This window comes from Cetorhinus maximus, chromosome 9, assembly GCF_964194155.1.
Source record: "Cetorhinus maximus chromosome 9, sCetMax3.hap1.1, whole genome shotgun sequence".
NCBI lineage: Eukaryota > Metazoa > Chordata > Chondrichthyes > Lamniformes > Cetorhinidae > Cetorhinus > Cetorhinus maximus.
Window position 1 is genome coordinate 84,656,571 of NC_135887.1, and position 15,312 is coordinate 84,671,882.

At 40.4% G+C, this 15,312-nt stretch overlaps 1 protein-coding gene across 4 annotated transcripts in view; it reads left to right on the plus strand.

The window, feature by feature from the left end:
* The window catches only part of LOC144684774 (anoctamin-9-like), a 178,775-nt gene that overhangs the window by 89,810 nt on the left and 73,653 nt on the right, over window positions 1–15,312 (plus strand). For 3 of the 4 annotated variants that reach the window (XM_078548979.1, XM_078548978.1, XM_078548981.1), the window contains 2 exons: window positions 2,930–3,003; window positions 7,505–7,563. In XM_078548979.1, coding sequence (XP_078405105.1) covers window positions 2,930–3,003; window positions 7,505–7,563 — 133 coding nt within the window. The remainder of the gene's footprint in view (window positions 1–2,929; window positions 3,004–7,504; window positions 7,564–15,312) is intronic. The other variant, XM_078548980.1, reaches the window with a different exon arrangement.

A 15,312-nucleotide genomic window follows, 5' to 3' on the forward strand; every position in this document is an offset into this window, starting at 1 on the left:
ATTTAAATGTCTGATCCCTATGTTCTGGGATACTTTTGCAGTATGGAAATGAGCAGAGCACTCTGGACTACAATGTGGAGCTAATCTAACAATAATAACCACCTCCCTCATTAATACTTATTTGATCATTGAACAGATCATTAAAGGGCATCTATCCCTTCCTTATATATGCAATGTTGAATATAGATTGTGCCATTAAAATTCACTGTCTTTTATCACCCAATCTGTACTGCATTTGGAATTTAGTAGAGGGTCTCAAAATGTTTCCTTACTCTATATGAAAGGATTTAAAACTTACTTAAGTCATCAGAATCTTTTTATGACCGTTTTCAATCCACACAGGAATTCATCATTGGGAAGTTCCTTCCCCCCATCTATATTTGCAGTTGTGTTGATCACTGGATCCGTTCCCATTTCTTGTTCATGCATAGAATGTAGAATGAATATTGGGAACCCAGCCATAATATATATACACATCCACACAGTTGAGTATGAAGATTGATTGACAGGGAATCTACACTGCAATGGACTTTTTTTTTGGATTATAAACGTATAAAACCTTAAGGTCATCATCAAGAAGTATATAACTGGGCAGCGAGTGTGCTGACATGAACATTATTAAATGACTCATGATAATTTAGTGACTAGAGAGTGAATAATTAATAAAATAATTAAACAGCTCAGTAGAGAATGAGTGACAGTTAATCTATTGTAATCTTCTATACAGAAATACGAACCAGGAGCAGGAGCAGGCCATTCAGCCCCTTGAGCCTGCTCTGCCATTTACTAAGATCATGGCTCATATTATAGTAACCTGGGGCAGAATTTTGCCCTAGTTGGGCTGGCTCAGGCAGGGGTGGTCGGGAAGCCGACCTCCGATTGCTATCAGGGCCCTAGCGTGATTTCATGCTGGCGGGCCAATTAAGGCACCTGAGCAGGGCTATGTTATTAATGAAATGTTAAAATTTTAATTTTATTTTTAATTGCTGTTGGAAACCTCATCATGCCCAGGGGTGAGGTTTCCTAAAAAGTGGAAAAGCAGCTTTGCCTTTTTGCTTGCCTGCCAACTGTAAGGTTGGACAGGCAGTGAAAAATTACATTTAATTGGGACTTTAATGGCCGTAATAGGCTTGTTAATTGTCAGTGGGCGTGCTGCTGACTCCCGCGCGTGCCTGCCGACCAAAATATTGTGCGAGTATGCGATGACGTCAGAACGCTCACCCGATGTCATCGCACATCATTTTACGCTCATTCGGGTTGGGTGCAGACCCGCCCAACGAGGTAAAAATTCTGGCCCTGATTTCTGCATCCCATCTGACCCCGGTAACCTATCATCCTCTTGCTTACCAGGAATCTATCCACCTCTGCCTTAAAAATATTCAAAGGCTCTGCTTCCACCACCTTTTCAGAAAGAGAGTTTCAAAGGCTCATGACCTTCTGAGTGGAAAAAATTGGTTTAAATGGTGATTTTTTAATTACCATTTTATTTTTAAATAGTGACCCCTTGTTCTAGATTTTTCCACATGAGGAAACATCCTTTCTCCACATCCACCCTGTCAAGACCCCTCAGGATCTTATGTGTTTCAATCAAGCCGCTTCTTACTCTTCTAAACTCCAGTGGATACAAGCCTAGTCTGCCCAACCTTTCATCATAAGACAACCCACCCATTCCAGGTATTAGTCTGGTAAACCTTCTCTGAACTGCTTCCAATGCATTTACATCCTTCCCAAAATAAGGTGACAAATACTGTACACAGTACTCCAAATGTGGTCTCACTAGTGCCCTGTACAACTGACGCATAACCTCCCTGCTTTTGTATTCAATTCCTCTCACAATAAATCTATTAGCTTTCCTAATTACTTGCTGTATTTGCATACTAGCCTTTTGTGATTCATACACTAGGACACCCAGATCTCTCTGCACCTCAGAGCTCTGCAATCTTTCACCATTTAGATAATATACTCCTCTTTTATTCTTCCTGCCAAAATGGACAATTTCTCATTTCCTCAGATATTTGCCCACTCACTTAACCTATCTAATCTGTTTGTAGCCTCCTTATGTCCTCTTCACAATTTACTTTCCTATCTACCTTTGTGTCATCAGCAAATTTGGCAACCATCCCATCAATCCCTTCATCCAAGTCATTTATATAAAATATAAACAGTTCAGGTCCCAGCAGTGATCCCTGTGGCATACCACTTGTTATGTGTTGCCAACCTGAAAAAGACCCATTTATGCCTACTCTCTGCTTCCTGTTAGCTAGGCAATCTTCTATCCATGCCAATATGTTACCCCCTATACCATGAGCTTTTATTTTCTACCATAACCTTAGATGTGGTACTTTATCAAATGCCTTCTGGAAATCTAAGTATAGTACATCCACTGGTTTCCCTTTATGCACAGCACATGTTACTTCTTCAAAGAACTCCAATAAGTTGGTTAAACACGATTTCCCTTTCACAAAACCATGTTGATTCTGTCTGATTACCTTGCGCTTATCCAAGTGCCCTGCTATAATTTCTTTAATAATAGCTTCTAACAGTTTCCCTATGACAGATGTTAAGCTAACTGGCCTATAGTTTCCCACTTTCTGTCTCCCTCTCTTATTGAATAATGGAGTTATATTTGCTATCATCCAGTCTAATGGGACCTTCCCCGAATCTAGAGAGTTTTGGAAAATTAAAACCAATGTAGCAACTATCTCACTAGACTCTTCTTTTAAGATCCTAGGATGAAGTCCACCAGGACCCAGGTTCTTGTCAGCCCGCAGCTCCAACAGTTTACTCAGCACCACTTTTTTGGTGACTGTAATTTTCCTGACTTCCTTCCCCACTTCCATTGTCCATCATTAGCTACTTCTGCAAAAACATGAGTTACTGACCAAGCCACTATTCAAAACTAATATCCTAAGCTTTCTATTTATTACAGAATTCGAATTATAAATTTCATTCTTTGGAAGACAAAGTGTTCAACGAACGATGGAAATGACAATGGTCCGTTTGGTAAACGTACTTTAACAATAACAATAAGCAGACAGTCTATGTGATAAACAGATTGTTCATATGAAAGCACATTAGATACATTTGTCCATAAACACTGAGGAGAATAGTAACAGACTTCAGGCCCCCCAATGTCAGATGCAGAAGGCTGCGGCATAAGGCTGCAGACCAGAGCAGGTTTAATGGTGGGTTGGGGGGAGAGATTTTGAGGGAGGCATAGTGAAATTGGAAGATGAAAGTTAATGCAGAGAAAAGTCAAGTGATACAATTTAGAAGAAAGAATGAGGATATATGCATTCAATTATTCAATTTTTAAGGGAGTGCAGGAACAGAGAGACCAGAAAGTTAATGCACATAATTATTTGAAGGTGACAGGGACAAGTTGATAAGACTATTTAGAAAAGCATAGGGAATACATGTCTTTTCAAATAGAGGTTCTTCTAGTACATTCTTCTCACCCATGCACAGGATACAAAAAAACATTGTCATCTGATGGGTAATGCTAATAAGACCATAAGACATAGGAGCAGAAATTAGGCCATTCAGCCCATTGAGTCTGCTCCGCCATTCAATCATGGCTGATAAGTTTCTCAACCCCATTCTCCCGCCTTCTCCCCGTAACCTTTGATCCCCATACCAATCAAGAACCTATCTATCTCGGTCTTAAATACACTCAATGACCTGGCCTCCACAGCCTTCTGTGGCAATGAATTCCATAGATTCACCACTCTCTGGCTAAAGAAGTTTCTCCTCATCTCTGTTCTAAAAGGTCTTCCCTTTACTCTGAAGCTGTGCCCTCGGGTCCTAGTCTCTCCTACTAATGGAAACATCTTCCCCATGTCAACTCTATCCAGGCCTTTCAGTATTCTGTAAGTTTCAAACAGATCCCCCCTCATCCCTCTAAACTCCATCGAATATAGACCCAGAGTCCTCAAATGTTTCTCATATGTTAAGTCTTTCATTCCTGGGATCGTTCTCGTGAACCTCCTCTGGACCCTTTCCGGGGCCAGCACATCCTTCCTGAGATACGGGGCCCAAAATTGCTCACAATATTCTAAATGTGGTCTGACCAGAGCCGTATAAAGCCTCAGCAGCATTGCTTCACTCACCATTAGCCTCTAATTTTTCTCTCCATTACATCCTCTTTCTCCACCTGTTTTATCCATATGACTAAATGCTTTTGCTTCTATAAGTTATAATTTTTTATTTCTCCACCTCGTGCATCTTGTTTTGTTGCTATCAAGATTCATCTTGCTTTCTTTGATTTGAATTCTTTCTTTTCTAAGGTCTCAAAACTGCGGTACTCTTTTTCTCCCCTATTCTTTCCTTTGTTCTACACTCTTTAAAAGCTCAAATTGGGGTGAATTTTAACTGAATAAATGGCAAGTTTGGATTGGTGGGAGTAAAATTCTTTAAAATCTGTTTCCTGATCCAGAGTTGCCTCCAGCCCATCCATTTCCAGCTTTTACTGAGCCTGGAAAATGGGCAGGCAGCCAACACATCGCAGTAAGTCAGGCTGCGAGCCTCATTGAGATTTAGTTTTCCAACTTTAATCATGTTTGGTTGGGTTTCCTCAGCAGGGCAGATTGAGAAAAGTGGTTAATAAGAAAAGCACATGGGATCCTGGGCTTTCTAAACTGGGGCACAGAATACAAAAGCAAGGAAGTTATGATAAACCTGTATAAAACACTGATTCGGCCTCAACTGGAGTACTGTGGCCATTTCTGGGCACCTCACTTCAAGAAGGATATGAAGCCATTAAAGAGGGTGTAGAAAAGATTCATAAGAATGGTTCCAGGGATGAGGAAGTTCAGTTATATGGACGGATTGGAAAAGCTGGGGCTATTCTCCTTGGAGAAGAGAAGATTAGGAGGAGATTTGATAGAGATCTTCAAAATCATGGTTCTCGATAAAGTAGATAGGGAGAAACTGTTTCTGTTGGCATAAGGATCAAGAACCAGAGGTTAACTATTTTGAAAAAGAAGCAAAGGCAACATGAAGAAAATCCTTTTTACACAGAGTTATAATATGGCAGGCGGTATTTGCCTGGCTGACCAAATCCCAGAGGGAAACTTGGCCAGGCTATCACAACGATTTTGCAATTTGTATTTATTACGAGAAGGTTTGAGCACTGAAGTCAGGAGTAACGAGTCCACTACCACCTTTAGAGATTTTAAGGATTAAGTTAAAACATTTATTAACAAATGAGAAAAAAAACTTAAATGCACAAGATTTCCGTTACACAGTTACATTTAGTTTTATAACCGTTCCCACAAGATTCACACTTAACTAGATTCCCAACTACACACCCCTTTCAGGCAACAGTCCAAAATAAGATTCTTAATCTATAAAACAAGATTACTACAAACACCCACTGTTTCTATAAGGGAGATATTTCGCAGCTTCGTTCTCCCTCTTACTCAACAATGGAATTCCAAGGCTTTTAACACAACCTTGGTTACTGGAGCAGCAGACCTCCAGGGTGGCTAAAGGCTTTTCCACAAGTCTGTTTCAAGATCTCACATGGCCACCCTCAAACAGCCTTCCATTCTTCTTTAAATATATTTCCTCCTTTTTGGTCTGTAAATTCCATTGTTTCAACCTGTCTTTGAAAGTTACTTTTCCCAGAATATAAAATCTTTCATGATGTCATTAAGGCCAGTACTTCTGGGGAAAAATAAACTTGATAGCTTTGCCTTATTTACCTTGCCAGTTGTAAACATCTTACCATGTCCCTTTGAAAATAAAACAACTTCTCCACTTATCTAAAAATGAAAATTCCCCTTTACTTGGCTCACCCATTAGCATTTCAAATACCTGTTTTTTACACTTAACTCCTTTGATGATTCAAACCTGCAGCCTAACGGTCTGCAGTTTACTTAAAATATTCACACACACAAACATAAGCTTGCTTTAAAGTATCCCACAATAATATCAGGAAAAATATGATAGTTCCTTTAAAACAGGGAGTGCTTAGGATCTGAAGTGCATTGCCTGAGACTCTGGTAGAGTCAGATTCAATCAAGCCTTCAAAAGATAATTAGATAATGAACTAAAGAGAAAACATTTATAGGACTACAGGGAAAGGCAGGGGTGTGGGACTAGGTGAGTTGTTCTTACAGATAGCTGGCATGGATATGGGCTGACTGGGCTCCTGTGCTGTAACCATTCTATGGCCATTGATTAGTATTTATTATAAGAAAATATTGGGGCTTCTCACTTTTCATTTTGCAATATTATTCCAGTAATATTGGGGAAACAAACAACTAAATCTCAGCAGTGCTATTAGACATTGTGACATTTACACAAATTCTGATGAGGGGCAAAATCAATAAGGTTTTGGTGGTTTGCATCAGGGTAAAATTATTGTAATATGGACTAAATTAAACTTATTTTAACCTCAATTCCTTGTTCACATGGTATTAATGTTAACTACAATTTCTTTTTAAAAGATCCAATCTCATTTCCTATAAATTTTTTCAACATAGACCATCATCTTCTCAAATGTTGCTTTTGTTCACACACAGCATCCATTAAAATGGCACATGGCTCTTTTACAAACAATATCCATCTACCAATCTAGACATGTTCTTATAGTTCAAGGGATCAATATTTTGTCAGTAAATTGTCCTTATAGGTGGGTTAATCAACAGCACCTTCTTGTTTTGAGGAACCCTTTCCTAATCAATCAAGCCTCTTTGCCAGGGTATTCCCCTAACCTCGTGAATGAACCCCTGTCCCTCTCCTTCCCTGGTAAGGATCTACTCCTGCCTTCAAGATTGCCTTCTCATGGTGTGGGCTTACTTGGAGTTTGCCAATCAGCTCCCCACCTAACTGGAACCCAAGCCCTTCAGTCAGCCTTGACCTCTGGGTGGGGAACTGATCAATCAGTTTGTCCACATTGATCATCATCCTCTCAAATGTTGCTCTGGGCAGACATCCTTAAATGTTTACAAAACACTCATGTCAGGTTCATATGTAATTCATATATAAACTATAAAGCAGCCAATGTAAATTGCCAGCATTTATTCACTTTGCACTGTAACCCTACATTCCCAATGTGGTTAAAAAATGCATTTGCCTTATCGATGATGCTTCTAATAAATTAGATTTGGAAAGTGAGTAGAAGTATGTTTCAGAGATCAGGCCTCTGGGCGCGGAGCTCATCAATCAAACACATATATGCTATGGGGGGACCCTGACTTCTGAGGACCTCTCTTGGGACTCCCTTCCCACTCCCAGCAGATCAGACAAGTAAAAAGTCATCCCTTGGTCTCACACTACTTGTTGATGTATTCCACTTCTTAACTTTTTCAACCTTGGTCAAGTTTTACAGTGGAGTAATTAGTCCTTCACAGGGACATCGCAACAAAATAATAATCCATACAGCAAAACCTGGCAAGGACTGCTGGACAGCTATATAGGATTAGGAAGGTGGTCCACTGAATTGCTATAAGTGGTGACAAAGCTGTTTCTTGCCTAATGTTCTTCTTTTCCCTCTTAGATTCTCTATACAATTTACTGAATGATGGTACATTCAAAGCGGTCTTCCCACTTCATGAGGTAAATGTTAATCTTCATTCTGGCAGTAAAACAAATAACCTTCATTTATACAGTGCCTTATTATGTGCAGTCTTACTTTTGAAATAGCCATTTTTGTTTTGTCAGCAAACACATCAGGCAATTTTGATATAGCAAAGTCGCACAATGAAGAAATGGGATGAATGATTAGTCAATCTGTTTTTAATGGTGGTGGTTCAGGGGTAAATTTTAGAGAACTCCCACTCTTCTTCAAATAGCAGAAAGGTTCTTATACATTCACCTGAACCAGGAGATGGGGCCTTGGTTTAATATCTCATTGAAAAATTACACTCTCAACCAATGTTTCCTCTTAAGTTGCATGACCACACACCCTAGAAGTTCCCGCACAGGTTGACCTTAAGTCAGCTCTTTTAAGTTACCGTGTGTGTGGCTACACAAAAAAATTTATCGGGCTTGTACACTTAAATGAATAGGTTGCATATAGCAACAAAAAAGAGGGAACATTACTTCCAACAATGCAGTATTCCCTCAGTACTGCACTGAAGTGTCAGTCTATAATATCTGCTAAGGTGAGATTTGACCTTCTGATCTGTATGCCAAAGTGCTACCAATGCCAAAGTGACACAATATTTTGATTAGAACTTCAAGTCAACTGTTTAAGGAACTCAACCATCTAACAATTCAAAAGGGCGCAACCTTAATAAATGGATTTACTAAGCACTTTTACCATATTTTAAAAGTGGATTTGGCCATAATGATATAGTCATGTCCAGTACTACAAATTCATTATTATTAATATAATTTAATAAAGCCAGACATAATTTGAAGATCACAGAGTTTGTGCTGCTGCAGATACTTAAATCTGTCCACTGCAGTGAGTTCTTACTAATACTAATTATGCTTATTTTACGTGGTATTAGCAGCATACTGAAATGTCTCCTTGGAAAGACACTATGATGTGAACTGGTTTCCCCAATGTGGGCATTTGCTGCAAAATTTGGAGCCTGATTCAAAAGTGCCCAACTTCTGAGAGCGATAATTAAAACATTCAAAATACTTATTAATAGTCTTACAGCAAACTTTCAGTCCAGGCAAGTCCTTGCCCACAGCAAAAGCCTTGCCCAAAGAATACTGGTGAATTACCTGCTGTAGCATATCTCTAAAAGCAAGAGAATTTTCTGGGACTTCGTGTCCCCTTGGCTGCATTTTGCTCTACACTTTGGTTAGTTTAGTTGGGTTTTTGAGTTATTATACCCCTCCAATATTTTGCTTAATTTATTCTTGTTTCTGTTGATTTTAATATCACACTGTACAAAAAGGCAAGCATATGTATTCTGAATGCACTGAATGAGTAAGAGAGCTTATGAGGGAATCAATAAACACACAAGTAGTCTGGATTCTGAGGCATTTTGTCTTTATTCTGGTCCCATATTTGGACATGTCCAAGTAGTTCTGTCCTTGCCACCTCTACTTCACAAGAAAAAGCTGCCACAAAGTTTAACATCTGTTGTTGCATTAATTAGGAACACCCAAAGGAAAACCCATCCTTCCTTCCTTGTAAGTTGGAATGTCAAAACCAGATATAAACAAGAATAATAAAGAAAAATGAATATGTCGAATGGAGGAACAAGGAGAGGCAATATAATCTAAATGGTACAAGTTTAAGGAGGTGCAGGAACAGAGACAGTTGAGACAAATCTTTGAAGGTGATAAGAGAAATTGATAAAGCTGTTTATAAAAAAAAAGTCATTGGGGATCCTTGGCTTTATAAACAGAGGCACAGAATACAAAAGCAAGGAAGCTATGCTAAACCTTTATAAATCATGGATTAACTGTCAGTAAGGGAAAAATGTTGTGTTGCTGTTGACAAAGAGTATGGAAGTGGGTCTAATTGGATAATTCCAATGGGCTAAAAGACTTGTTGCTCTGCTGTCTGATTCTATGGAAAATATTGGTAGAGGATGAAACCCAAAATGAAGACTTGCTGAGCAAAACCAACTAATGCATGGAGCAAATACAGCCAAAGATACCTGAAAACACAAAATAAGTTTGCCATCAAACATTCAAAACACTTGATTAAGCAGCCCCATTGCAATATGTTTGTATGGGTGAGAACATAAGAACATGGGAAATAGGAGCAGAAGTAGGTAATTTGGCCCTTCAACAAGATCATGGCTGATCTTCTACCTCAACTTCACCTTCCCAGACTATCCTGATATCCCTTAATTCCATTCGTACTCAGAAATCTATCAACCTTTGTCTTGAATAACTCAGCTCCCTGGGGAAGAATTCCAAAGATTCACAACCATTTGAGTGAAGAAATTTCTCTTCATCTCAGTCATAAATGGCCATAATAAGAATAAGTCTCTCTTATTCTGAGACTGTAATCACATGTTCTAGGTGTCCCAGCCAAGGGAAACATTTTCTCAGTATCTTCCATGTCAAGCTCCTTATGAATTTTATCTGTTTCAATTAGGTCACCTCTGATTGTTCTGAACTTCAATGAGCATAGGTCCAGCCTACTCAATCTCTCCTTATAGGTCAATCCCCTCATTTCAGGAATCAACCTAGAGAACCTTCTCTGAACTGCCTCCGGTGCAAGTAAATCCATCCTTAAACAAGGAGATCAAAACTGTACACAGTACTCTATTGGTGTGGTCTCACCAACACTCTGTACAGTTATAATAAGACTTCCCTACTTTTATATTCCATCCCCCTTGCAATAAAGGTCAACAACTTATTTACCTTCTCAATTACTTGCTGTACCTGAATGCTAACTTTTTGTGTTTCATGTGCAAGGACAACCAGATCCCTCTGTACTGCAGCATTCTGTTGTCTCTCTCCATCAAAATAATATTTTGCTTTTCTACTCTAGCCAAAATGGATAACCTCACATTTTCCCATATTATACACCATCTGCCAATTTTTTGCCAACTCACTTAACCTATCAAAATCCCTTTGAACACTATTTGGATAAGATCTTTGGGCCCTGCTGAGGTTGGGAATGGAGGCAGACGGAGCCCAAAAATACCAGAACCAGCCAGCATGCTGCTTCCCAAGGCAGTTTTGGGCCCAACATGGCTGCCCAGCCCCACAAGATGGGTAGCCAATTAGGCTCATTAAGAGCCTGGTTAGAGGAATGTTTAAGGGGCCGACTGGGTTTTTCAATCTGCTGCGACCTTGCCAAAATCTTAGGAATTTTGGAAGATTAACAAACTGGATGTTTCCTCTGGCTGGGTGGTCTGGAACAAGGGGTCACAATCTCAGGATAAGGGGCAGGCCATTTAGGACTGAGATGAGGAGAAACTTCTTCACTCAGAGGGTGGTGAACCTATGGAATTCTCTACCTGTGGAGGCCAAGTCACTGAATATATATAAGAAGGAAATGGATAGATTTCTAGACTCTAAAGGCGTCAAAGGTTATGGGGAGAGAGCGGGAGTATGGCGTTGAGATAAAGGATCAGCCATAATCATATTGAATGGCGGAGCAGGCTTGAAGGCCCAAATGACCTATTCCTGCTTTTTCTAGGTTTCTGTTACAAGCAGTGCATCCACTATCTCTATCTCCCTCTGCAGCCTCTTTGTATCCGGACATCAGTTTCAGGTGATTGGCAGAAGAAGTTTTTTTACGCAGCGAGTGGTTAGGATCTGGAATGCACTGCCTGAGAGTGTGCTGGAGGCAGATTTAATCGAGGTTGATTGAGTACAGTAGTAGGTATACAATCAAAAGAGAATTAGAAAATTATCTGAAGGGAAAAAAGTTGCAGAGCTGCAGGGAAAAGGCAGAGAAATGGGGCTAGCTGAGTAGCTCTTACAGTGCAGGTAAGGTCACAATGGGCCAAATGGCCTCCTTCTGTGCTGTAAATATTCTATGATTCCTCACCACTTTCCCACCTAACTTTGTATCTTCAGCAAAAACATTACACTCAATCACTTCATCTATGTTATTATAGATTGTAAATAACTCAGGCCCCATGTACTAATTCTTGCAGTAGGCCATAAGGGGACCGTCAGCATAGGTCAAACCTCGCAGAATGTTGCAAAAAAACAGTTTCAGGACCTAATTTACAAATGCAATGAGGTTTACACCTGCAGGACTACAAAAAGCTCAAAATTGTGCCTTCAAAATTGGGCGTGGTCATACATGGGCACGCAATATCATGGTACTGATCTTTTGGCTCACACTAGCTTGTGTGTGAGGCCTTCCCCACCTGAGTGAGGTCAGCAAGGCTGAGATATCTTACACCTGTGATTCTCTGGTAAACTAACCCTGTATATTTGCTGCTTATTTAATGCAGAAATGCTGCTGTAGAGGTTGCCAAGTCCTCTTCTTCAGAGCTGAAGGGAGGTAGAAATGTGATGGATTTTATACTGTTGAAGGTTGTGGGGGGGTGGTGGAGCAGGTGGAGCAAAATAGAAGGTCAGGAATAGGTGGGAGCTCAGGAGAGATTTGACAAAGATGTCATGCACACAAGACAAAGGGAGTGATGGTGTTAAAGACTAAATAAGGTGCTAATAGTGGCATAAAGGTAAGATAGCAGAATGTGTTAATAGCAGTATAACATATAACATATAAAATTCATCACATTTCTACCTTTCTTCAGCTCTGAAGAACAGTCAAGTGGACACGAAACGTTAACTCTGTTTTTCTCTCTACAGATGTTGCCAGACAGACCTGATAAGTTTTTGCAGCATTTTCTGTTTTCACTTCAGATTTCCAGCATCCACAGTATTTTGCTTTTATCCTATGTTTTGGTTCCTTATTACCCCTAATCTTGTCAACCTCAAAAAGCCACAATGCACAATGCATTGAATTTAAACTCTTGTTTATAAATCCTACACTCTAGCTCATCTCTCTAAAGTCCTCCACTCCTACATATCTGCACACAGTCTCCACTCTTCTGAACTAGCTCCTTTTTCATTCCTCCTCCCTCTGTTTTAATTGTATTCAGTATCTGAACTTTTCAGTGTCTTGAGCCTACATTTTGAAATTCTCCCTTGAATACTTCCACCTTGCTACCTTTTACCCTACTTACAAGAACTTTTTCAAAGCTTACCTGTAAGATTATACCTTAAGTCAGACAAATTTTTCTCCAGTTATTGCTCAGTGCCTGTTTTCATCTTTCTGAAACATCTTGAAATGTTTACTACATTGAAGGCGCTATATAAATGCAGTTTAAGAGACAGTCTGTCATTCCCTGTTCCATGCATTTTGTGCACAGAAAGATTGAATTTTTGCATAAGTATTGCCAGGCCTGCAGTGAATTTGAATCACATTATGCTGGTGAAACTTTTCATATTATATGATATTTATCCTATATTTATTTTGACTTATTTTCTCTTTGTATCCCTATGTCCAAAATTGAGTAAGATATGCTAGAGATGTTTGTGCAAACTTACAAAGTTCTGAGACATTTATAAGGGACATTGCATGGGATCTTTGCTGTCTCCTCAAGCATTTCCACTCCATCTGCTGCTAAATTTTATGCCATAGTCACGATTATCAGCTTGCTGGCTGAGATAAGCGTGGTAATGATTGTCAGTCTCTCCAACAAATGCCCCATCTTCAACCCTTTTCTTTTCAATATCCTGGACATTGTTGATGCCTCCCAACTATGCCTCCACCACTCCTGCTTGAGACTGTCAGAGCACTGAGGCTCCATTAGCTAAAGTCACAAATAATGTCCTGAGATGGTGACCGTGGTTTGTTTTCTCTCGTCGTTTTCCTCAATATCTCCACTGCCTTTAACAATACTCGGTAGCACTGCTTTCTTCTATGACAACAAAGAATAAATTGCTTCTCTCGGTATCCTATTCCAAGCCAGCATGGTGACTATTGATGTACCCTAGGCCTTATTCAGTTACTTTTTATTCACCAGCAATATCATCTGGAAGCATGCAGTAAATTGTCAACAATGTCCAACTTTGTCTCTGCTTTTTAAAAAATTGCTACATTCTGAACCTGTTTGACATTCAGCTCTGGATACTCACTTACTTAGACCTAGTTTGTCCAGTCCCGTGTGAGACAATAGGAGCAAGACTCCGCCACCGGCCCCGGTCCATCTCAATTTCTTTTGCTCCAGCCAGGTTCCACTCTTGAAGGTCCTCCTTAAATGTACTTCGGCGGGTCTTCTTCGGCTGGCCTTGTCGTCGTCTTCTTCCATCTGGTGGTGTCCATTCTATTGCCACTCTGGAGACGTCATCAGGAGGCGAAATACGAGTCCTGCCAGCCTCAGTCATCTGTCTGTCAGGATGTCCCACAGATGCCTCTGACCAGTTCTCTGTAGTGCTTCGTTGGTGGTGATATCTCTTCATTTGATGTTCAGGATATTACTTAGGCAATGCTAATGAAAGATGTCCAACTTACATGACACATTTGCCGTTCTTTTCCATGTCTTGCTAGCATAAATTGCAACTGGTACTACTATGGACATGTAGAGTCGCAGCTTCATGGTTGTATTGATGGTGTTGGATGCCCAGACCGTGTGCAGCTGATGGAAGACCGATGCTGCTTTTCTGATTCTTGTGTGAATGGTGGTCTCTACATCACCCTCCTTGGAGATGTTGCTTCCTAAGTAGGAGAAGTGGTCCATGTCCGCGATGTCTGTTGCCGATGGTGATGGGAGAGCCCTGTTGCTGTCCAGCTATTGCTGTCTTGGTCATCTTGCAGCTGATGTGCAGACCAATGTTGGCCTCAAGACTGGTAGTCATGTCTTGGAGTGTGTGAGTGGTTCTTCAGCCAGCAAGGTGATGATGTCTGTGAAATCCAGGTCTGTCAACTGGTGGTGTTGCCACATGATGCCAAAGTCTGTACCCAGCATCACCTTCCTCATAATTAAATCAATAATCAAGAGGAAAAGGAATGGCATGAGTATGTAGCCTCGCCACACTCTTGTGATGATGTTGAAGGTGTCCGTAGTGCCCATGCTGGTCTTAACGCAGCAGCTGGAGTCATGGTATAAGGCTTTGAAGATATTTATATCCTGCGACGGGATGCCTCTCTTGTGATGTACCAGAGTGACTGCTGATAGATACTATCAAGCTTTCTTGAAATCAATGAAGTTGATAACAAGTGGCTTCTAATACTCCAGGCTCTGCTCTATTATGTTCCTGAGTGTAAAGATCTACTTGCAGCATGATCTGCCACCCTGGAAACTTGCCTGTTATTTGTGAAGGATACCGTCTATTTCTGCTTTCAATCTGTTGGGGGGCACTGTACTGAAGACCTTGCCAGTTACTGGTAGCCATGTTACGCTCCTCCAGTTGTTTCAGTCATTTCCTTTTCTTTGGCAGCTTGTCGATTACTCCTTGCCTCCAGTTATCCGGGAAATCCTCCGAAGTCCAGATTTTATTGAACAGGTCTGTAAGCTCTGTTGTGTGACAGTGTTCTTTCCATGTTTCAATAGCTCTGCTGATATCTCATCGATCCCTGGCGCTTTGTTGTTCTTCAGGATCCCCCATAATTGTTCCATCCACCTTGTCTCCTACTCCTCATTTGTCAATAGAGTGCTGCTGTCCTTGCCCTTGATTGGTGCAGTGGTATTGATTCTTGTACCAGTCAGTGCAGCATCTTGGATTCATTCTGATTTGCTTATTCTTGTGCCTCCCTCTATCCTTGTTTGTCTCTCCTGCAGCTCTTCTTCATGGCTTTATCCAGTCTTCTGTACCTCTCATCGTTTCCTCGTTTTTGTTCAATGTTGTTTTCCTGATCCCCCTTGCTCTTCACCAGCTTTCGTTCATCAATCAATTTCCTCTTTAGGTCAGTGATTC